This window comes from Dermacentor silvarum, chromosome 1, assembly GCF_013339745.2.
Source record: "Dermacentor silvarum isolate Dsil-2018 chromosome 1, BIME_Dsil_1.4, whole genome shotgun sequence".
Classification (NCBI taxonomy): Eukaryota; Metazoa; Arthropoda; class Arachnida; order Ixodida; family Ixodidae; genus Dermacentor; species Dermacentor silvarum.
In genome coordinates this window covers 210759090-210782655 of record NC_051154.1, presented here as the reverse complement: position 1 = coordinate 210782655, position 23566 = coordinate 210759090, and the positions used below count along the sequence as shown (strand labels likewise).

The following is a 23566-nucleotide window of genomic DNA, read 5'->3' as shown; positions in this document are numbered from 1 at the left end:
CATCATCGAGATTTCGGATCGTCTTGTTAGTTATTCCGTCTAGTCCTGGCGCAGATGTAGTATTTAACTTTTGTAGAGCTGCTCTCAATTCCGCTTCGCTAATATCTTCGTCTAATTGTATGTTTTTGGTGCCTGTATAATCTGGGTGAGTTGTTGGCTTAGCCCGTGATAAATACCTTGTGGCTACCTCATCGATAAAAGCTTCTTCAGTTTTGTCATATGCATGCAAGATTTTGTTTATGTTTTGTCTGTACGTGGCTTTACTTTCCTCAGGATTCAAAAGGTGCCTGAGGAAGTTCCACGTTCTGGATAATCCTAACTGATTATCCATATTAGTGCATGTTGCTTCCCATTGTTGGTTACAGAGCTGTTGTGCGTATGCTTCTATATCTCTGTTAAGTCGGGCTAGCCTGCGTCGGAGCGTCCTGTTGTGTCTCTGAGTTTTCCATCTCCTCAGGAGACCTTCTTTAGCTTCCCACATATGTAGGAGTTTACTGTCTACCTGCTCGATTTGCGCGTCCTGGGGGATTATTTTTGTGGCTGACTTAACATCCTGCTTCAGCTGCGTGCTCCAGTCCGCGATGTCGGTGATAGTATTATCCTTTTTCTCGCGAATTTGTCTGAGTTTGTTCCAGTCTACAATTTTCAGTTGTTTGCCCTTGGGTTTGCTTGGCCCTGCTTTAACAGTGATTTCGAGGATATTGTGATCGCTGCCGAGATCCTGTTGGGTGTTAAGCCAATTCGCATCCCTAATGTTCTTTGTAAAGGTGAGATCTGGCGTAGTGTCCACACTAACACTAGACCCTCTCCTCGTAGGAGTCGACGGGTCTGTGATGAGGGTAAGGCCCTCTTGTTGTGCGTCTAGCCATAGGTGTCTACCTTTGGGGTTTTCAAATCTGTATCCCCATGCCGTATGTTGTGCGTTGAAATCCCCTCAAATCACTAAGGCTCTGCCTTTTGCGATAGTGAGGGTCTTGCGGAGAAGTGATCGGAAATTGGGAAGTCGGATTCTTGGGTTACTATAAACATTAAGGACAAATAGGCTTTGATTGTTTTTTCTAGCAGGTATTAACTCAATTAATATATTGTCTACATCCGCAATGCCTGTATCATACTGAACGACCGTGTACCTACGTTTTACTAGAGTGGTGACAGCTCTCGTCTCCCGTCGGCACTACAGAATGATCTGTACCCAGATAATTTGGCCTTACAGTGTGGCTCCTGTAGCATTATGACATCAGGATGTTCCTTATTAATTAGGTGTTGATGTAAGTTGGATCTTTTTCTACTGTATCCACGACAATTCCATTGCCAGATAGTATAATGGTCGTGTCGATCCATGGTGGCAGCTACAGTTTTCCGGTTCCCTCCACCGTAGGTGTCGAGGGTTTATTATATGGCTTACTGGTTGTTTTGATGGGACCACCTCCACTGGTTTGCGGTCCCCACGTCTTCATACAAGATTCAATGTCGGCAAATTTTGTATTAATTGTGTTAAATTGTTGTTGTATTTGCGTCATAATAGCCTGTGTAACTTGCTGGGTAATTTGTGTGCCCAGATCTGTAAACTGTGTACTTATGATATCTAGCTTGCTTTCTAGAATGTCAATTTTGCTTTCGAGTTCATCCTGTCTTTTCTCAAGAGGTTTAACGGATTTGGTCTTTTTAACTGCGATCGTCTTGGTATCGTCTGTGGCTTTGCGTTTGGCTGGCACGTTAGCCTCTTCCTCCATGTCTGCCTCTTTTTCCTCAATACTATCTAGTGTGACACCTTGCCCGTTTTTAAGACTAGTGTTCTCTTTCCGCAGTCTACTGTTTTCGTCTTCTAGAGCGACAATGCGCTGATGATGTTCTAGCATCATTTGTTTCATCTGTGCTAGTTCTTTTTCTAACGCTCTATTTCTACTGTTAAGTGCAGCCTCTGCCTCCGCGCGCGCCCCGGAAGCCACGTCAGCCCAGCTCACCTGTGATGGGGGTCCGGTGGTGTGGTTGCCGATAGTGCCCTTGCTGTTGCCAATGGCCTGGGGTGACTTGGTGGGGTTGCCACTGCGGGGTCTGGACCTTGACCTTGATCGGTTGCCGGAGTGTGATCTGCTTCTGGTTCTTGGGAGGGAACCCGATCTGTTCCTGCTGGCTGTACTTGGGCTTCTTTGGTTGTCGACGTAGTTCTCGTATTCCACTTGTTCCTCTCTCCGGGCACGTTCCCATCTTCGTCTTTTGACGAGGTATGGGATCCGGTACCTTTCTTGGCATCGTTTATCCGCGGTCGGGTGGTCATTTCCACATAGTTGGCACTCTGCTTTGCATTCGTGGTCTTGCTTTGGATTCTTGCTGCCGCAACTCCGGCAAATTTTGTCAGTAGGATTGGGGCATACGTCCGCTCGGTGTCCAAGTCTTCCGCATTCGTAGCAGATGTCAAATTGTTTCTTGTAAAGTGCGCATCGAACAAGCGCAGCTCCGTAGTTCACATAGCTAGGGACGTAATATCCATCAAAAAGGACGATTACGTTGTTTGTATTGCCCATACGTTTGGCGTAGAGGACGCTTGGGTTACGTGGAGTGACCAGCTTCCTAACGATGTCTTCCGGGCCTTCATCGGCAGAGATACCTCGGATGACTCCTTTCGAGGTGTTCTCCGGTGCTGCGCGATAAGCACAGGCTTCATATTCCTTGCTCCCAATGCTCAGACTGGTTATCGCGACATACTTTTTGGCTCTTTCTTTTGATGGTGTGCTGAGGACTATAATGTTCTGCTTCTGGTTGAGGCAAAGATTATCTTCTTCATCCGCTGTACGTTCAACATTTGCAGCACGTCGTACGCTGTGGTAGATGCGGTCTGTACCGTGTTCAGTCACGTTGAGTCCCCCTCTTGGTCTAATAATGATCCTGTAGTCGTCTACTGGTAAGTGTGGCATGCGGCTTGCGACGATTAATTGTCGGATCTGCCGATTGCCCTTTTTCTTGTTCCATGAGGTTTCGTTAGCTCGCTGAAGTGGTGTTTTATCACTACGTGGCCGGTCCACGTCAACAGTGAGTCTTCGATGATTTCTTTTAATTTCGAACCAATGGCCTTGGTCCAACTCTTCTGGTTGAATATCTTCGCCTTCTACACGTACAACGTCCATGTTTGGCATGTTTAGAGGCGTTAGGCTCAGCACGTCAGCCATCGCGGCTGGTGTTACATCGCGACGGGGATGCTATCGCTAGGCTTAGGCTTCCCAGTCGCCGTGGCAAACTGTTTGCAATGATTGCTGGAAATGGCCCACCTGGTTGATTAGGTGTCCAGGTGATCCTTGGATCTTCCTGCTTCTCCAGCGATGTGAATTTCCTCGTTATAGTCGAAAAACCGCCGACAATCATTCGAAGTTTACGGAGCCGACGTGAAACGCATCCGCTTTCGGTCTTCTTCTTCTTCCTCCACTACTTGTGCGCACTACTTACGCACTACATTGTGCGTAATCAAAACATACTACAGAAACATGCCGGCATTATTTTCGTCTTCAAATACAGCATAACAGCCACCCATTGGCTCAAGACACAATGGAACGAGATAGAAGTTATGTTCATAAATAAATTCAAGAAAATCTTCATATATTGCCAAGAAATGAATTTTGGAACTCAGATGTCGAATATCAGTAGATGGGATATTCAGAAAAAGAGACATGAGCATTCAAGCTGCTCAACAACTTACACTTTACCAGATATACAGGGTGTTTCAGCGAACACTTTCGAAATTTATTTAAAGTTGCCTGTGGCAGATAGCCCAATTCTAGTTAATGAGCTGGTCTACTCGAAAAGGCGGACATTACTCGCACAAAAAATTGAAATGCATAATCCACTAATCACCAAAAATTCACTAATTATGTTTTAACTAATTACCTGATGGCCCATATTGCAATTTACAATTTGTAGCCGTGGAGTTCGCAAGGCGGATCCACTTGGAATTAATTCTCGGTATGACACCAGTTTCGAGATATTAATTTCCGAACTTTGCGGAGAAATGCATTGGCGTACCAGTTAATTTTGCGCTTCAATGCATAAAGCGACATTTTGACATTTTGTTAAGAAACCAACTGGAACGCCAATGCATTTCTCCGCAAAGTTCGGGAATTAATATCTCGAAACTGGTGTCATCCCGAGAATTAGTTCCGAGTGGATCCGCCTTGCGACCTCCATGGCCGGAACTTGTAAATTGCAATATGGGCCATAAGGTAATTAGTTACGAACTTAATTAGTCAATTATTGTTAATTATTCGATTATGCATTTCAATTTCTTGTGCAAGTAATGTCCGCCTCTTCGAGTAGACCAGCTCATTAACTAGAATTGTGCTATCTGCCACAAGCAATTTTTGAAAGTGTTCGCTGAAACACCCTGTATATGCGGTATTCAGGATACATACACGTCTGTACAGATTGATACAGTGCAACAACCTCGTCAACCTCAGCATTTATTATACCGCACCTCAATAAGCAAGAATCATTTAAGTTATCTCGTGCAACGTCGTTCACAACGGCTGAGCAATTCGCAATCTTATGTGCGATAAAATTTATAACGTCATTAAGAGATGCGCAAAAATGGGTGATTTTCAGCGATTCACAGGGGGCACTAATATCACTCTGCAGCAGAACATCAAACCAAATCAGTGATAGTATAATATATGAAATACTTAAAGACCTCACAAAGGCAAGCCAAGCGAAGCATGAAATAACATTCCAATGGATACCTGGAGATTGCAACATACCTGGCAACACAGCAGCCGACGAAGAAGCACGACAAGCACACCTCAAAGATGATGCGGTTTCGCTCCCAATATGAAAAAAATGAATTACGCTGCATTATAAGGGCAACGTCTTTACAAAATGTGTAGAAATACGTGGTTTGACCAGAATTCTAAGAGCTCTGATTTGTACCAGTATCGATCCGCTAATTGAATTCACATTTCCATTGTCATTAGACAGAAATATGGAAACCCTTATTCATCGATTAAGGCTAGGCACTGCCTACACAAAACATTTCTTACGTAGAATTGGTCCGTGCGGAAACCCCCCAATATGATTGTGGATTTGTAGATGAAGATATACATCACCTCCTTCTAGATTTCCCACATCACGACACACCAAGACGCCGACTTAAATCAATTCTAATGACATTAGACCGCATACCTTTCAGTTTATGGAAACTTTTGGGCCCTTGGTCAACAACGGCCTTGCAGAAGAGCGCTTTAAAAGCGTTAAAAACTTTTCTCGAAGACAGCGGTATTGTTGGCCGTTATTAACGCTTATAATGTTCTTTTTATTTCAACGTCGCTGTATACGTGTATGTGTTTCTGGATTATGTTATGTTGACTATTTTGTTCTAACTATATGTGATAATGCATTTACACGATGTACACACCACCCACTGACTAGAGACTGTATTGTTAGGTGACAGTATTGTTTGTATTTTTGAGACTTTTTTCTGCAGTGCCGTAGAGTTATTTAACTTGTATATTGTATGCACCACGTATTTTTTTTTTACGTTGTAGTGTTACTGTGAAAACGTTCCCTGTCAAGTATTTTTTTTTATGCTCTGGTGCTTGTATGAGAAGGTTTTTTGACATGTAATCTTGAACCCTGTATGTAGTAGGTTAGACCAATTCAAGAGGCTAATGAGTAGCCGGCTCCTTATTTGTGCGTCAACATCTTCTTATATCATATTAATAAAAAAATGCATGTCCAAACGACACGGCGCGTCACAGTGGCATGATTATTTTTCGCGGGATAGTTTGACATAATCGCTGGTCCTTGATAAATTATTCTGAAAAGTCACATATGTCTGCTAAGAGAGCTTTTTTATTTCTTTCCCTACTTTTTTTAGGCTTTTTCTGACTGACCAGTCAGCCTCCGCTACCCTTCCTGTCGGTGCAACACGTTGGCAGTGATTTTGCCCCGTATTTCGATTCTTCTTTCAGAGCTCCATGTCTCCAACTTGGAAGCCAAATTTAATTTTTGCGCATTTATGTGCCCCCCCTCCCCGTTCCTCGTTAAATTAACACGACAGCTCTTGCGAATGCGGGCTGTGTGTAACGTTCTGCCGAACTATGAGTGTGCGTGGAGAAGAGATTATAAACGTCGGCATCACTGAGACTTCTGTTCTGCGAACGGCTGCGGCAACGACACACCAATGTCGCATATGCTGGCCGAAAAAAAATAAAGACAAGAAAAGGCTTTGTTGGACGTAGCGATCGCTCTTTTTGGAGACGGCGACTAGCGAGGTCATGCATGCCTCGTCCGGCCTGATTGACGCTGAAGGTGGCTGCCATGTTTGACGATTTGCACTTAGGTAACCATACGCAGATTTCCCGTGCTTCTCGACTATAACCACAGTAGAGCGAATAACGAGGCTTGTTCGTGCGACATCGTGAGAGCTGCGCTAAGTATTACAAGACAATCAGTGAAGACAATTGCGTTAGCGCACCCACCGTGTATTTGACAGATGCAAGAAGAAATGCCACATCTTCGAAAAGTGCATGATCGTTCAGAGAAGCAATCAAGATGAAGTAGCAAAAGAAAAGAAAACTCGCTCATGCGCATTGTTACGATTGTTTAGTTTCGTTTTTTTTTTTTTTTTTTTTTGTCATGTCACGCTGGTGTAAAAGTTTATGACCGCAAAAACGCCATTTGCTTCTCGTGGTAGTTCGCAGAGTGATCTTCTATATATAGTCTGCCGACCCGGGCCTCTCGCTGAGCCGAGTAGCACCCGTCAGCGGCCGCTGCAGAGGTTCTGCTTAACCGAATGGGCGGTTCGTGTTATGTGGACTTTTTTTAAAGGCAATGTCTTTCTTAGCGAGTTACCCTCACTTTTCCGTATTGGGTATGTGTGTTTCTAGCCTCTTTTGCGGGCCGGTTGTGCAGTCTAAAGCCGTTCCCGTGGCCATTGTGCAGTCTAAAACGGCGAGCCGATCCCAAAGATAGTACCGTATAAAGATTTAATCAGTCCGATACTGCCCTCATGCGAAAGCTGGCGCGATAGAGTGTCGTGCGCTGTGACTTCGCACCATTCTCCCCACCAACTCGCTCTGGAAGACAGTCTTTGATCGACGTCAACTAGAATTCGAATCGCTTTCCAACTTTCTCTTTGCATTGTGTCTATGGGAAACCGGCCACATGCGTACACATTGTTCCTCATATCCGAAAATTCGGCTTAAGTGGGTTCGTCCCAATGTGAGTCAATTGTATTTTTAGCAAATGGAAAAAGAAAATCTCTTACAAAAGAAACGCTAAGTGAATTCGGCCTCTTGTGATTACCGCTTGAAAAATCGTTCGAGCAGGGCCCGGGTCATACTCGGACACGAGTCTGAACCAAGTGAGTGGCCTGATCACAACATACTGTGCGAGTGTGATCCTCAATAGTGTCGCTGACGGTCACTAAAAAAACAACAAAAAAAATTCTATATCAACCGAGCACGGCTCCTTTCTTTAACACAGTCCGGACATCCGCAATTGTCAGAACTCTTAGAACGACTGCAAGTTGAGCAAGTTTATTATCTATTTATTACAAATACCTACAGCGCCCGAGATGGGCATTATCGCAGGGGGGTTAATTACAAACATAAAGGTCAAAGATTGAACTTCGCGAAAAACAGCATCATATCAGTTATGGTACTAAAAATACAATCACCGTAACATCCGATTATAAAATTTGGTACACAACGCATAAAACGGTACACTGGAAGTATTGTCTAAAACAGAGTCATGTAAAGTTCTCTATGGCAGATGAAGAATTGGGTGCAGACACTATCTTATCCGGTAGCAAATTCCAGTCTGCAATTGTTCGCAGAAAGAATGAAAACTTAAATACATTAATACGACTTTGGTAGGGCCTTATTTTCTTGGAATTGTCGCGTCTCTTAGACTGATAACGAGGTTGTTTTAAATATATGTTCTTGTCGATTCATGTGTTACCGCTGCTAATGTTCCGTAAAAACTTTAACCTGATTATTTTTCTGCGTGTGGACAGCAACTTCCACTCAAGATTTTCTCTGATTTGCGAACCTATAATTTTGTACTCCCATGACGAATCTTGCAGCCTTTTTCTGAACACGCTCTAACTTATCTTCAAGAACTTTTGTGAAGGAGTCCCATGTTGCGCATGCGTATTCTAACACCGGCCTAATATTAGGAAGATACAAAGTTTTCTTCAAAGCTTTGGGCGCATACTCAAAGTTCTTCTGGAAAAGGTGTAAAAAGCGACACGCTTTAGCACTTATGTCCATGTGGGATGTACAGTCCAATACCGCCGTCAAGTGACGCCCAGGTATTTGACTTCGTGAACACATTGCACTAAAACATTATTTAGAAAGCATGAACTAGACACCTTTTTCTTTTTGTTCGTGAATTGAACATGATAACACTTTGCTACGTTCAAATCCATCTTCCATTTAGCACACCAGGAACAATGTTTCTCGAGATCAAACTGCAACACACTCGCATGTTCGGCACATGACACAGGATGGTACACAACGCAATCATCCGCATACAGTCTGATATTCGAAACGCTGGAGTCAGGATTAGTCAGGATTCACAGTATTGATAGCAAGCGTACAAGCAAACACGTACACTATAGTAGACACAAGTGTGCACGTTGTCCTTTTTTGTTCTACTTGTGTATACATGTTTCATGCCTGCCTTTAGGTATCATGAATTGCCAAGATACCAATTAAAATTTAGACACAAATTAGGCGCGCTGTCGACGTGTCGATGAAGTGATACGATGACAGGGACGTTGAACACATGGTCAGAACTTTCTTTCACTTCTTTTCTGTGGTTCATCATCCCCGTCCTCGACTACATACAGTGTGTTTCAGCGAACACTTTCAAAATTTATTTAAGGTTGCCTGTGGCAGATAGCCCAATTCTAGTTCATGAGCTGGTCTACTCGAAGAGGCGGGCATTACTTGCTCAAGAAATTGAAATGCATAATCGAATGATTAACAAAAATTCACTAATTCAGTTTTTAACTAATTACCTGATGGCCCATATTGCAATTTACAAATTGTAGCCGTGGAGTTCGCAAGGCGGATCCACTTGAAATTAATTCTCAGGTTGACACCAGTTTCGATATATTAATTCCCGAACTTTGCGGAGAAATGCATTGGCGTTCCAGTTAGTTTCTTAACAAAACGTCGCTTTCTGCATTGAAGCACAAACTTAACTGGAACGTCAATGCATTTTTCCGCAAAGTTCGGGAATTAATATCTCGAAACTGGTGTCATCCCGAGAATTCGTTCCAAGTGGATCCGCCTTGCGAACTCCACGGCTACAATTTGTAAATTGCAATATGGGCCATCAGGTAATTAGTTAAAAACTGAATTAGTGAATTTTTGTTAATCATTCGATTATGCATTTCAATTTCCTGTGCAAGTAATGTCCGCCTCTTCGAGTGGACCAGCTCATGAACTAGAATTGGGCTATCTGCAACAGGCAACCTTTAAGAATTTTTGAAAGTGTTCGCTGAAACACCCTGTATATACGTATACTCGAGCCTGCGTTTGAGGCAGGCGCTCGAAACAAGCCGTCCACTGTGGGGCGTTTTCCGCCGCGTTTACAGCAATAGGGGAGAACCCGAAGGTTGTTGGCTACAAACGGAGCAAGTTTTGCAAACGCATTCCGGCAACTGCTCTGCCCGAGTGCGAGGAGCCCTAAACGTGCCAGAGAGATAAGTGTGGCGATAGTTAATTGTGTCACTAAACACCTGTAAGTACCGCTCTCCAAGCCAACGGCAGTCGACAAGTTGGCAACGCTGCGGTGTCGTGTCGGCAATCGTATAGTACGCGAGGTGCACGTTATTAATAATCGCTCACGTTTTGTTAGTCCGTTTGCCATTCATTTTACCGTGACCATCATCTGGTGGTGTGCGATTTTCGATACCGAATGGAATCAGAATCGAAAAGTTCCAGAAGCCAATCGAATACTTTTCGGATAATAAACAAGCTATTTTACCGTCAATATAAAACAAAGTTCTGGTTCTAGTATTCGCAACATTCGCAACTTCGCTTTATGCTTTAATAAAGCACATATGCTTTATTAAAAGCATAAATCGATCATGAGGAACAAATAAGCAGTCTGTCCGCCAACTTGCCACTTTTCGGAGTCTACAGCTGGTCGTGCATCATCAGAATGAAGTTATAAAATAGAGTATTGCGAGCGCCTTGGCGTTTTTTTTTTTTTTTTTTTTTTTTTTCTGCAGCGTGCTTTGCGGGAAAGATGTTTATTGAAATAAAGGTATGGAGATCTTATTCATGCATAAATATGAGTAGCGGCTCAGCGAATTTGTCGTACTTGAGCCAATGCCTATATAACTGTCTATATTATCCGTTCGTAGCTTGGTAGCTCTATAGTACGCTCTCTCGAGTAGCCCTCGGTCTTGGGCATAGCCACAACAGGTGGTGAATGTCCACTGTGGAAGCTGGAGCAGGACACTTTGGACAGTTGACTGAATGTTTCATACTCGCTATCATCTGCGTATACACTCGAGACTAAATGAAAAATGCGCATCGTCCATGGCGATACTATCGAAAAAGTCATTTTTATCTATTGTTAGAGTACCCGCGGCAGATGGCGCTACTGATATATAAGATAATGATGCGTATTCACATTTAATCGAAACAAAACGCACGGTGCTGCATGCAACCAATTAACCCACTGCCAAATGCTACATCTGAACAAAGTTTGAGTGCGAATGATCGCGGTTGAGCTGGAAAAGCCTGGCTCTCTGAGCGGCGGAACGCGCTATATACTACTTCACTTCTCGTGTTTCATGTCCACTATATGGCCGGAATGAAAGTTATCGCATTGCACTGCAAACCGCAGGTATGGAATGGACTGAAGGTGTCCGTCCATTCGCAAACATTTCGAATGATTCTCATAAAATGTTTTTAAAAAATTGTGCGTTCATGTGGCGAATCGAACCGGATTTTACCAACTTCAAGCCAAAGTATACTCTAACCACTACTCCACGCCCATCTTCTGCAGCTATCAACCGTCATAAGCTATATAAGAAATGGACTAAACGTGTCCGAGCTTTACAATTGCGTTTTTTTTTTTTTTTTTAGTTCTCCTCTACGTCTGAAACATTCACAAGTGAAATCAGCGGCCATATTCACAAAGCTTTTTGTTCGTAATAGCTATTTGCCGTTGGCCGGCCGATTTTCCTAATAATAATATCCCCAACACCAAGTTAGGCTGGCACCGGCTATTACGAACAGTTCTGGCGTAAAAATGCTTTTTTTTTTTCTTTCTTTTTTTGTGATTAAGGGTCCAGATGCATAAGCTGCGGCACTGGTGTAAGCAGCTGAACACCGCTGACACCGTGCACGACCGCGGCGTGCGCTGCGTAGGCCACCTCACAATTGATGGCCATGTATGGTTGGCGCACTTCAACGAATCCGAAATGGCGCGCAAGCTCTTCGCTTGCTCGTCAGGTATACGAGCGCGTCTGCCTCCGTAGTTGGTCGGGCTGAAGCATAGTTGTGTACTCACCGCAGAGGAAATCACCGGCAAACACGGCGGTCACAAGGAACAAAGACAGCACGCACGCTAGAGTCACTTTCGCCATTGTAAACAAGACCGGGTTGAGCTGGCAGCGGGTGTTTTGCAGTGCGCTAGCGATGGACTACCGAGCAAGCTGCGGTGCGGGGCAAGGTGGCTGAAATTTCCCGTGCAGAAATGCTCGTAGGCGCCCCGCGGGCCCTTGATCTTATACGCAGCCACAGAATGGCCGTCAACTCGCGGTGGGGGCGAGGTGAGCAAGAGACCAGTTCAGCAGCAGCGCGACCTTCAAGCGCGCGGATTTCTCGCCCTTTTATCACGATGTTCCGTTTCGTACACCCTTACTACGTACAGGCTCGGTCCTCAACGTGTGTTCGTGTGCACGATTCGCGACCGTGGAAACTTCCACTGACGTCACCATTGACCACCTCGAAACAATTAGATCCTGTTTGCGAAGTTCCGAGCCGGGCCGGCGAAGTGTACCACTGTTCAGCACGCATTGTATATAGTGAATGAATGCGAACACTATAGTAAGCACGCAACGCAAGCTAGCTTGACACTGCCGGCGCCACACTTCGGGCTGAACGACTTCATTAGGGTAAAGGAAGCGCAAAGTCTGAGAAGCTGTCGATGTCCGGATGGGCCGGAACACTGTGAAAGGAGACGAACCAGTGCTCGACTGGCCTGCTGGCGGCTATAGCATGGCATAACCAACAGTCACAAAACAGTATATGGCAAATGACGTCACTAGCTCACCACTTATCGTTGTTGGCAAAAACGTGACGCCAAAAGATCGCTCACGTGTAATGGTACGTAAAGCCTGCATGAGAGATTCAATAACAACTGACCCCCTCGACCACATGTTCTTGCTTGCGGTATGCGCGTGATCGCATCCTAGCGCGCTTCCTTTCCGGTCGATGTTCGCTTGTGTTCAGCGCCGAACCAGTCCACAGAAATATATAGATAGTATTCATGTGACGCCACGCAGCCGTATCTCACCGCGCTGGTACCCCAAGATGGCGACTACGATGACGTCAGTGCAACGTATTATCACGCGCAAACTGCTTTTCTTTTTCACGGCGATTGTTTTTCACCGGTTTATTATTGTTATCGCTCTGACGTTCGACGCAAGACGCGCTTTTTGTTGCTGTCATGCTCCTTGCTTACGCCCCTTCTCGACCTGCTGGTACCCCAATATGGCGTCCGCGATGACGTCCGTGCAACCTATAGTATACCTCAACGTTCTTCCTGTTGCTCTTTGTACAGGATTATTATTTCGCCACCCATCCTAGAATACAGCGCGCTCACTGTGTTTCTTGTCAGTCCAGCTGGTGTCCTCCGTTAATTCAAGGATATCATTCTTCTTAAAGCAGCCAATAGATACTTCACGGAAGGGAGACACTGCGCGCTTCTATTCCGGAGCAAGCAGCTGATCATAAGTTGGACGCACTACCGCTTGTCACTCAGTCTTCACAACAGTGGCCGATTAAACAACTCCCACAAAATGAAACGGCCGAATCTGGCCTGAACTGGAGCAGGCCGCTCACGAGTGGGTAAAAGTAGCTTACGATGCAGACAAACATTTGATCGGCAGTATGAGTGCGTTTCTCGCAACAAAACTGGGCTTTGGCGATTAGTTATATCTGAGGGGACAAGTAAAGATACACAGGGCAAATTATTTCCAGGCAAACATCGTGCGCCGGCTGTGAAGGCTGCGTACACAGACAAACCGGCGGCCTCTCGACTGAATCACTGTGCTGCAGAGTCGCGGCGGAGTGAATGCACTGCACGCCTGCGAAACCGCCGACCTTCGCGAGGCTGGGCTTTTGACAAACGACGTCTCCTATGCCTTCGTTCAGCTGGAAGTGACTTGCCCCTCGCCTTCCGCTTCGAACGCAACCTGGAATCGCAGATAGGACCACGACACGAGCTTTGGCGATCAGATGGGGCGATAAAAAATGGCAAAACTCGGCGGTGGCGGCGGCCAGTGAAAGTACGCCGGCGGCCTTGCCCCGGCGGCCGACCCACTTCGCGGCTCGTCCGCTTCGTCCGGTGGCGCCTCTAAAACCTCCCCACCACTTGCGAGAGCCCACATACCGTTTCTATGCGGGTAAAGCGGCACGTCTTACTCCGCCGAGCAGCGCAGTCACTGGAAAACTACATACCGATAGGTTTCCGAGATAACGAGACCATCTATACGACGGCTGTCTTGGCTCGATCAGCGTGGCCTTTCCAGGAGGAGTTCGCTATGCGTCGCCATCGTGGTCATTGTTGTTGTTGTTGCGATATTGATGGTTCAAGCCTTGCAAATTCTAGCAGGCCTTTGCTTCGCCCGATACCCTCACCGGGATAATGTGTCACGTTTCTGTTCCAATGTTATTCCTTTTCGCGCTTCGTCAGTGGCCGAGCAGGCCCGTACACGTTATCACCGACGGCCGTAAATGGTGGGTGGTAAGGAATGAATAGAAACCAGCGCAAACGAATCCTTACATTACACATGCGTTAAACTGTCCTTTTGTTTCTCTTACCAATGGACGATAAGGCCAGTGTTATGTCAAAAAAAGGGGGAAAAAAACTTCGAAAGCATTTGAGTCACATGCTTATTATATATTAGCCCAGTATCATTGGTCGTAGCTGATACGAGCACGCCTGAAAAGAATTCAGCCTATCTGAGACACACGTCCATAAACGCGAGAGTATATAGTCGGACACTTTCACCCCTCATTTTTCCTTTACAAGAAAGGAAGGGGTAGACTTTACTAAAGGCTGCTACATATATCGTGACAAAGTAACATGACGGCAGCTAAGCGTTTACAAGTAAGTATAGTTATTTACAGAGACACCTGAATGTGCAATATAGAAATCAAGTTTTGAACGTGTAACCTAGCGCAAACGGAGACGGACTGAAGGCAGAAAAAAAAACGACACGGCACTGACACGGCTATTTAATGGGAATAGCATTCTTTGCCTACTTCAGCCGCTTTGAGCCTATCTATCTATCTATCTATCTATCTATCTATCTATCTATCTATCTATCTATCTATCTATCTATCTATCTATCTATCTATCTATCTATCTACCTATCCTCTTACGCCAACCCAGTGGCCCAAGTTACTGTCTACCTGCTTGGCCGCTCTATCTATCTATCTATCTATCTATCTATCTATCTATCTATCTATCTATCTATCTATCTATCTATCTATCTATCTATCTATCTATCTATCTATCTATCCTCTTACGCCAACCCAGTGGCCCAAGTTACTGTCTACCTGCTTGGGCCGCTATGGGCTCCTAGTCGAGATGAGATGCTATCGTGGTCGTTCCATCGTCGTCATTCCAGCATCATGATCCTACTGATGATGATGATGATGATTTATTGGCATCCCCTTTGAAACGGGGCGGCGACAAATAGTCACCTAGCCTGCTTGATTTAATCAGGTATACTATACATGTTCTTTATCTTGCATTTTTGTATACCTATCCTTATTTTTCTTTTTCAAAAATTTACCTTGTACCGCTGCCTATGATTTTAAGAGATCAGGTCGCATCCATCTTTTCCCTACTTTTTTTCCACCAGTACTCTAATCGTCTCTTGCTGATCTCTACGGCTGATCTGTTTATGTTTCCTTCCACTTTAAACCCAAGCGCTTCTGGGAGTTGCACGTTACCTACGGTTCTCGCTGGGTGGATCCCGTCGCATTCCATTAGGATGTGCTGAGTGGTCTCTGGATCTTTACTGCAGCATACACATGTCTCATCTAATTCCGAATATTTGTTCCGATATGTTTTCGTCCTTAGGCAACCGGCTCGAGCCTCAAATAGCAAGGCACTGCCCTTTGTGTTATCGTACAGAGTTTCCCTTCTAATTTCTTTCTTCTCATTCTTGTAAATCTCCATTGTCCTTTTCGTTTCCATTCTTTGCATCCAATTCACGGTCTCTATTTCTCTCACTTTCTTTCTGATGACCCCTGGTTGTCTATTTACAGTTTCTATTATCCTGTACTTGGTTGCCAACTTCCTTGACCTCTTCCTCCATTCTGTGTCCACGCTTTTCATGTAGAGATACTTGTGCACTTTAGCTGCCCATTTATTTTCATCCATGTTCCTGAGCCTTTCTTCAAAACTAATTTTGCTTTGTGCTTCTCTGACTTCATACTACCTACTCTAGTCATGCCGTCACGCCATCTACCCCGACCCAGTCGCCCAAGCAGGAACGTGAACTCGGCCTCGCGCGAAATTTAGGATTGCAGTTTTGGAATCTGATAAAACATACCGTGCATCTGTGTTGACGATGGCTAGGGCAATGGCAGCTTCCTCTGCAGCTTCGGGGTAGGTGTCTGGGGGGAGTGTGTGTGTTCCGTTGGGGGAGAGAGTGTGATACACCACCGCAGCGACCACTTCATCGCCCGTGGAGGATGCGTCCACCCATACGGCGTCCGGTTCCGAGCCGTAATATCGGTGGAAGGCTGTAGCGGGAGCTCTACGGCGCTTATCGTGGTGGTCGGTGTGCATGTTACGGAGGAAAGGCTTATTGAGCAGTTCGCGGTGTAAAGGTCTTGATATGGGGCTTAATGTCGGATCGTTGGCTGGTATCAGGATTCCAAGGGAATGCAGGATGTACCGGCCAGTGTCGGTTTGTGTGAGACGAAGGTATTGTGCTTGGCGGTTGGCGTCTACGAGTTCCCCGATTGTGTTGTGAAGACCTAGTTGTAAGAGTCGGTCGGTAGGTGTATTTATGGGAAGGTGGAGGGCGACTTTGTATGCCCGACGAATGAGAGCATCCATGGCGTCAGTTTCAGGGCGCGATAGCTGGAGATAGGGGGTGGAGTAGAGTACACGGCTGAGTACAAAGGCGTGAACAAAGCGGCATGGGTCACGCTCCCTCACGCCCTTGTGGTCGCCCGAGACCCGGCGGATGAGGTGCGAGATCGCCCATACTACCTGCTTGAGTCTCCGAAGTGTAGTGGTGTTCTTCCGATAACTCTGAATATGGATACCCAGTATTCGGAGGGTTTTTACTTCTGGTACCGGTCTGCCATCCAGTTCGATGACGATGGGGGAGCAGGGCGAGTTGCGGTTCTTGGGATGGATGCAGAACAGCCCGGACTTCTCTGGGGAACAAGAAAGTCCTATGCTAACTGCATATAGTTTTGAGTCAGATTGGTGGCTGCTTGGATAGTATCCTGTATGGCGCCATCGCTGCCATGGGTAGTCCATAGCGTGATGTCGTCAGCGTATAGAGTATGTTTCAGGGGAGGAACGGTTGCCAATTGTCGTGCTAGGGGGATCAGAGTGATGTTAAATAAGAAAGCAGCTCAGAAGACGGACCCTTGCGGGGTGCCGACGCTTTTTAGAGAGTATGTGGGGTAGGTGAGCGGGCCGAAGCGAAGCGAAGCCGTGCGTGCTGTGAGAAAGGCCTGAATGTAGGTGGACGTACGTGCACCCACATTTAGTGGGGATAGTGCAGTCATGATCGCATGATGTCCAACGCAATCAAAGGTCACCAAGACTTCCTTGGTGTGGCCTGGAATGAGCGGGTCGAAGATGTCATGGGTGATTTGCAACATGGCGTCTTGTGTGGACAAATGAGGGCGGAATCCCACCATGCTGTGAGGGTAAAAGTCATGGTCTGCCATGTATACAGTGTGAGCCTTGCTGATACCACATGCTCGAAAAGCTTTTCGAGACACGAGGTTAGCGAGATTGGGTGAAGGTTTTGGAGTGTAAGTGGTTTGTTGAACTTCGGAATGAAGATTACCTTCGCGTGGCGCCAGGACTGGGGGAAGGTGCCCTCCTTCCAGCACTGGTTGAAGTACTCCGTGATGCGAGTGATCGATCGATCGTCCAGATCACGGAGCGTTGTGTTGGTGACCTGGTCGGCGCCGAGTGCGGAATCGGTGCGGAGAGTCAAGAGGTCTGCTCTGACCTCCACCTCTGTTATGTCGGTATCGAGTTCGGGGTTCGGCTGTCCTGTGTAAGAGGGGAGAGGGGTTGATATGCTGGGTGAGGTGTATGTGTCGCGGAGTGTATCCAAGAGAGCATCGGGGTTGTCCATGTGTGCGTGTATGAGCCGGGTGACGTGTTCTGGATGGTGTTTTTTTGTTTTCGACGGATCGATGAGGTGTCGGAGGAGGTTCCATGCCCGTTTGGTGGACAGTTTGCCGGTGATGCGGTCGCATACTTGCCCCCAATTGGAGCGGCAGAGCTCCTCTGAATGTAGTTAATTTGGGATTGTAGAGTGGCTAAGCGTTTTTTTTTTCTTTTTTTTTTATTGTTCTGTCATGTTTACCCCGTTTCCACCTCTCTAGGAGGCTGTGGTAAGCCTGCCAGAGGTGGGCAAGTCGGGTGTCTAGTGTGGGGGTGTCTGTGGTGGTTTCAATCTGCTGCGTATGGTGTCGGATGTCAGCCTGAAGAGAGCCTACCCAGTCGTTGATGTTGGTGATGGGGTCGTCAGGGCTGGCAGTCCGCGCGGTGTGGAGAGCGTCTCCGTTAATGAGTTGGTGTGTCATGTAACAGTTACACCGGGAACTTTTTGTGACCTCGAAAGCTCGTCACTGAAATGACGAGCTTGTATAAGTATTTGCAAGACCTCATAGTAGGAAACAATTCAGTTTTACAGCCCGAGTCCCCTCGCACCGCCAAGAGACTGGTGTCTCTTGGTTGAGACATGCGACAAGCGGATTCAGTATATATATATATATATATATATATATATATATATATAATATATATATATATATATATATATATACACATATATATATATATATATATATATATATATATATATATATATATATATATATATATATATATATATATATATATATAGTTGCGATGCGCGAAAATACGCTGCGCGGGAAAATTCGCAGTGGAGCGCGATCGGAATCGCGCTGAACGCGAATGCTTCTCGGTTGAATTATATCTATATGCTTTCAAGTTGGGGGTGCGGCTCTTACACGGGTTTCTACGGGAAGAATCGTTTTCATGTAATTGTCTTATGCTTGGCTATCATTGATACTGCTTCGCCTTTGCGGCCAAAGCCTCTTTTTCTCTCTCTTTCTCTCTCTGAGTCCTAGTAGAAGCTCTGCTGTGTATGACTGCTATTTATTCTGCTTTCGAGTGAATCCGGCTTGGCCTCACTTCGGTTACTAAGTTAATTATATATATTCATGGCATCTGCATGCACGTTGCGATATTTCCATCCCCAATAAATGTTGTAAATTATTATAAGTTTTTTTTTTCATGAGTCGCTAGCATTACCTACAGGAAAGAGAAGCAATGCTGAGACACACATCATTCACGTGCATTTCACACACCGTTGATAAAAGACTCTGCCGAAGGGGTCACTGAAGTCTGCAGGTCTTTTTCAGTGTCAAAAAAGTGCGCAAAGCAATTTGTAGCGAGTTGAACATACAGCAAAATATTGATTCTCTAGACGTAGGCTATCCATATCATTAGAAATAATTGTTAGTTGGCTACCTCTTTCTCTTTCAAAATATCAAATTTTGTCCTGCGTACACGTTGAAATATAATGTCTGTGCATGGTGTTCACACTGGAAATTAAAACATGTTGAAGTGAAAAAATACGGATGAGGGAGCCGCCGTTGGTGCTTCTAATGCGCGTGTTTCCTATTGCCAGGATTGTCAGAAATAAAGCGAAATTATGAATAAAAGCCGTGCACGTCCGGGTCAACAATGATGCAGTTAGCTTTTAGCCACAATGGCATTTTAAGGAAAAATGTAGAAGCAACTCAAAAGGAACAATAAACGGCTTGGGTAACAGGACTCTGGTAATGACACTTTAGGATTTAGGAGCGGGGAGGGGCTTCCCCTCCCCCCCCCCCCCCCGGAAAACTCCGGTGGGGGGTCGAGCCCCGGAGCCCCCTACCCCCCCCCCCCCCCACCTCCCTCCTTAGTGGGCGCCTATGCCTGGAGTATGTGCGGTACTCCCTGAACAAATTCGTCTAGGAGCGTTTCTTTGGATTCTTTTTATCTCCAGATAATCTGCTGTCGGCGATGTTGAAATTCGTATAATATAGCGTAGTTCGATGCGAGTTTTAAATTGCTCACTTTATTTCGCCTCAGGATTATCCGACCACTATATTTTCATATAAAAAATATAGTGTAACAGTAAAGTCCATAGGTTCTTCTGTACCACTCCTCTACTTGGGCGTCCGAGACGCACCGCCAGAGCCGGTCTACGCAAGTAGAGGATGTACTGTCGCTAACAATAGCGGCGACGGGTTCGCTGGGTGCTTCTCGTAGATTGAAGTAGACAGATGACAAAAAAGAAAAAAAAAACACTTTCTATTTACAATTAGTTACAGTGACTTTACAAATGCAAGTACACATACAAGACGGGACTGGAACGCATAGGGCGACCCTATATCGACATAGTCGATGGTGCATAGCACCGTACTTTTGTCCAGAACGCTTGGTCGGGGCAACGGGGCCACGTTTTCAACCCTTCAGTGCCCCGCCCCAAGCATTTACCACCCAATCGCCACCGAGTGGCTATGAGTGATCCGCCGACGCACCAATCACGAATCGTGTACTAGGATCGTCTTGTTCGCCGGCACTTCCAGTATTGCGCTTCTTCCAAGCGCCCTTTTCTCTACCACCTTTTACGGTGTCTTTCTCCCTCCCCCTCAAAACAACATACAAATAAAAAATGTCACAGTTTCGCCCTAAGGGCGAAGCAATGAATGCGATAGCAGCACAGCAATGTCATACGAAGTAAGGTGAGCGGCTTTGGTAGCAATATGAATTGTAATAAACATGAGCTAATTAAGTAAGCAGGTGTGCTGCGGCGTAAGTAGACCGACATGAAGAGAGACTCGATGACCACGAGAAGGCGCGTGTGAAACTGTGGTGTTGATGAGAAGCGCTTCCCGTGGGCAGCGCGTGCGAAGGGACACACCTGTAGCGCTGCACTGCCGATCCGGGCAGCATTGCATGTGTAGCGTGCGTTGGAAAATGTCGCCCGACTAGTACTAACTGAATGAACAAGCATGGTGTGAGCGCGCACAAACAAACACGAATAGATCACACTGAATGACTGCAGACAACGACTGTGAAAACGCTGGCAGCAAGCATACGCCGCAGCGGGCGAAGGTACGTGCGGTCTATCGCTTCAACGGAAACTGAGCGGCGAATGCACGGCGCATAAAGGTCAGAGCCGTGTGGAGATAAGAGACGGTGCGGACGAGCGACGAGCGCGGTTGTTGGCAGAGTAAAAGCGCCCCCCCCCCCCCCCCTGCTCCCTCCGGCGCTGGCTTCCTCTCTGCTTCCTTGCTTGCGCGTGGGAGATGAGTGCGTTCGCTCTCCGTGATAGCGCGCGTCCCCGCACGCTTCCGCTCGGGCATACGGCGCGCGGCGAAGATTTTATCTATACGGAACCTCACGGCAACGGCGACGACGACGGCGACAACGACGGCAGAAATCCGGTTGAAGTGTCCATATAATTGCTATCGCAATAAAACAACGCTCCAAGAAAGGGGGGGGGGGGGGGTGACAGATTCATAGCATGCGTGCTCCCGCGCAAAGCCACAGCGCCCAGCACAATGGGTTCAATAAAATCCTAATAAGCAGGCAGCACCTGCAAGCCAAAGTGATTGACCTTTGGTGTGACCCCTTCCCCTCTCGCACTTATTAGAAAAACCGATAGCGTAGTAGCTGCGGGTCATACGTCAATGAAAGCTGTCAACCGACGGTCCGACACCTTCGGCTCTGTTCAGTAAATGCTTGCTCAGAGAAGCTTTTCACGATGGTCAATTGGCAACGGTCTCCGAAACGCAATGCAAGAACGGTTACAATGGGAAAGGTAAAGCCCCTATATTTATAAAAGTAGCGCCATCCACTTCCCTCCTCCTCCGTTCCACTATCGCGCTCGGCGCGACCAGTGCGATCGAGGCGCGATATCGACAGTGGCGCCGCCTGCGTCGGGCCTGCCGTGGCAGACGACAGCTAACGCGATACCAGAGGAAATCCGAGGAAAACTTCGATCGCGCCCTGCGGAGACGTTTTTGAGGCGCGATTTTGCTTCGTCAGTCAGTAACTGGTCTTAATAATGCCGTTTTGCAAGTAGCAACGCGACGATGCGAGACGGCGCAAATATCAAGTGTGCAGCAAGCGTTTGCGCACGCCGGATGGTAAACAAAAAAAGCCTTTTGCCCTCGCCTTGTCGGTTGCGGCAACTTAAGGCGTAGCAGCATGCCATCACAACGAAGTTCTTGTCCAAAACACGTTTGATCCATTTGTGCGTACAGCACTTTCGTCGCACAGGCCCGAGAATGGCAGTCGGAGCGCGCTGGAAAGAAAAAAAATATACAAAAGCGCGACACGAACTTCCACGTGACACGGATTGGCCAATGGGGGAGCGGAGGAGGCTGGGGCGACAGGAGGCAGCTAAGAGAGGGCGAGGAGGAAGCGCCGGGGTGACTGCGGTGGCGGCAAGATCTAAGAATGGCGCTACTTTTATAAATATAGGGGCTTTAGGGAAAGGTGCCCGAGTACTGCGTTCACCCTTTCGGTGCCGATTACACGCCCGGCACGCGCACATCAGGAGCCAACGACAGTCACGGACATCTAAGCTTTTGCTGTCAGGGCGACTGCACGGGATGTACGTGACGAAGCACCGATATTCCCTCTTCTTTTGGTCAGCTTGGGTGCTAATGGCGTCGTCACGCACCCTCTACATTTGCTCAGTGCCAGCCGGCTCAACGCGCCCCTCCGCGTGTCAGGTATAATCGGCATGTCATGAGCTGCGCCTCGGCCTAATCTCGGCGCCGTCACCGCGACGGGCGCCCACCGCTGGCGCTTAATCATCCCATTGTATTTCGCTGGTCAAGCAACGACCATTGGCCAAATACGCTAGCCTCTGCAGCCGTTCCCTTCAACAGGATGAAAAGGGTGGAAAATGCCGGTTTCAAGCTTGCCGATCTTTCAAGATTAAAGACATAACTCGTTCTTTCCTAGTAGCAGGCTTACAGTAACGTTCAATGTAACGACACGTTTCAATGTTCGAAGTGTAACTGGAACGCATTCCTTTCGCATTAAAGGAACTTGTAACGGGAACTCGTTTCAATATTGGGAAGGAACGAGGAATGAGCTTTCGTTCCTGTATTTGAGGAACGTGTACAACACTGCTCAACACGTGCACAACATAGCCGTGCTGGTACCGCAGACTGACCTCAGCAGCTGACGCCGCGGATAGGGTGGATACCGCGGACAAGCGTATAGCCCTCCCCACCTCACGCCCCCCTCGGAAGCGCAGATTAGAGTGCCTCGATGCTAGCGCCCCCGCTCGCGGCGCTCGCGGGCATCAAGGCACCCTAGCGCAGATGAGATCGCCCACGCGGCGGCTGATGCCGTAGCCGCCAGCAACTCGGCGCAAGCGCAGGCCGTCTCCCCTCCGCTCCTCCTCCGCTTTCCGCCTCATGCTTTCTTCTTTCATCTCCCGCTGCGCTCCGCGTTCGCTTTCGTCTTTCGCTGTGGTCGTTCGCTCGGTTACGAGGTACGAAGCCGAGGCACGCCGACGCTCTGCGCAGGAACGGGCGCCTAAGTGCTGCGCTCTAAAATGTGGGCCATTCGCATGGATACGTGCCGCTTTTCAATGAACATCTTTGATGCCAACTTTCGTATGTGCTAGTCGTCAGTGAACCTCTTTGACGTCGACTTGGGTCACTGTGTATGTGCCACTGGGTATGGCAGACTACACATGGAAGCCACCAGAAGGCGCAGCATGTCCAGAGGGAAACGCGATAGAGGAGCTCCGCGGCAGCACACATCTCATACATGATGCGTTTGGCTATTCGCATACTTGGATAGTCATCGTAGATGAGTTCTGCCCAAATTTCTTTTCCCTCAGCATTTGTGGAATTGTGCAGCGGGAGTTTATTTCTCCTGGACAGTGTCAATTGGCAATTTTACTTGGAGTTAACAAAGAATGTTTGAGGGAAACGCACAAAATTGTGTAATATGGGTGATTGGTTTAGTTATACAGCGCTGCAGCTCACATTACTTTGGCTATGAC

General features: G+C 46.9%; 1 protein-coding gene across 1 annotated transcript in view; it reads right to left on the bottom strand.

The window, feature by feature from the left end:
* LOC119436720 (uncharacterized) overlaps nucleotides 1–11781 on the bottom strand; it is a 33117-nt gene extending 21336 nt beyond the window's left edge. Inside the window, exon 1 of the mRNA XM_037703697.2 lies at nucleotides 11521–11781. Coding sequence (XP_037559625.1) covers nucleotides 11521–11596 — 76 coding nt within the window. The 5' untranslated portion in view covers nucleotides 11597–11781. The remainder of the gene's footprint in view (nucleotides 1–11520) is intronic.
* Nucleotides 11782–23566: the final 11785 nt, after the last annotated feature.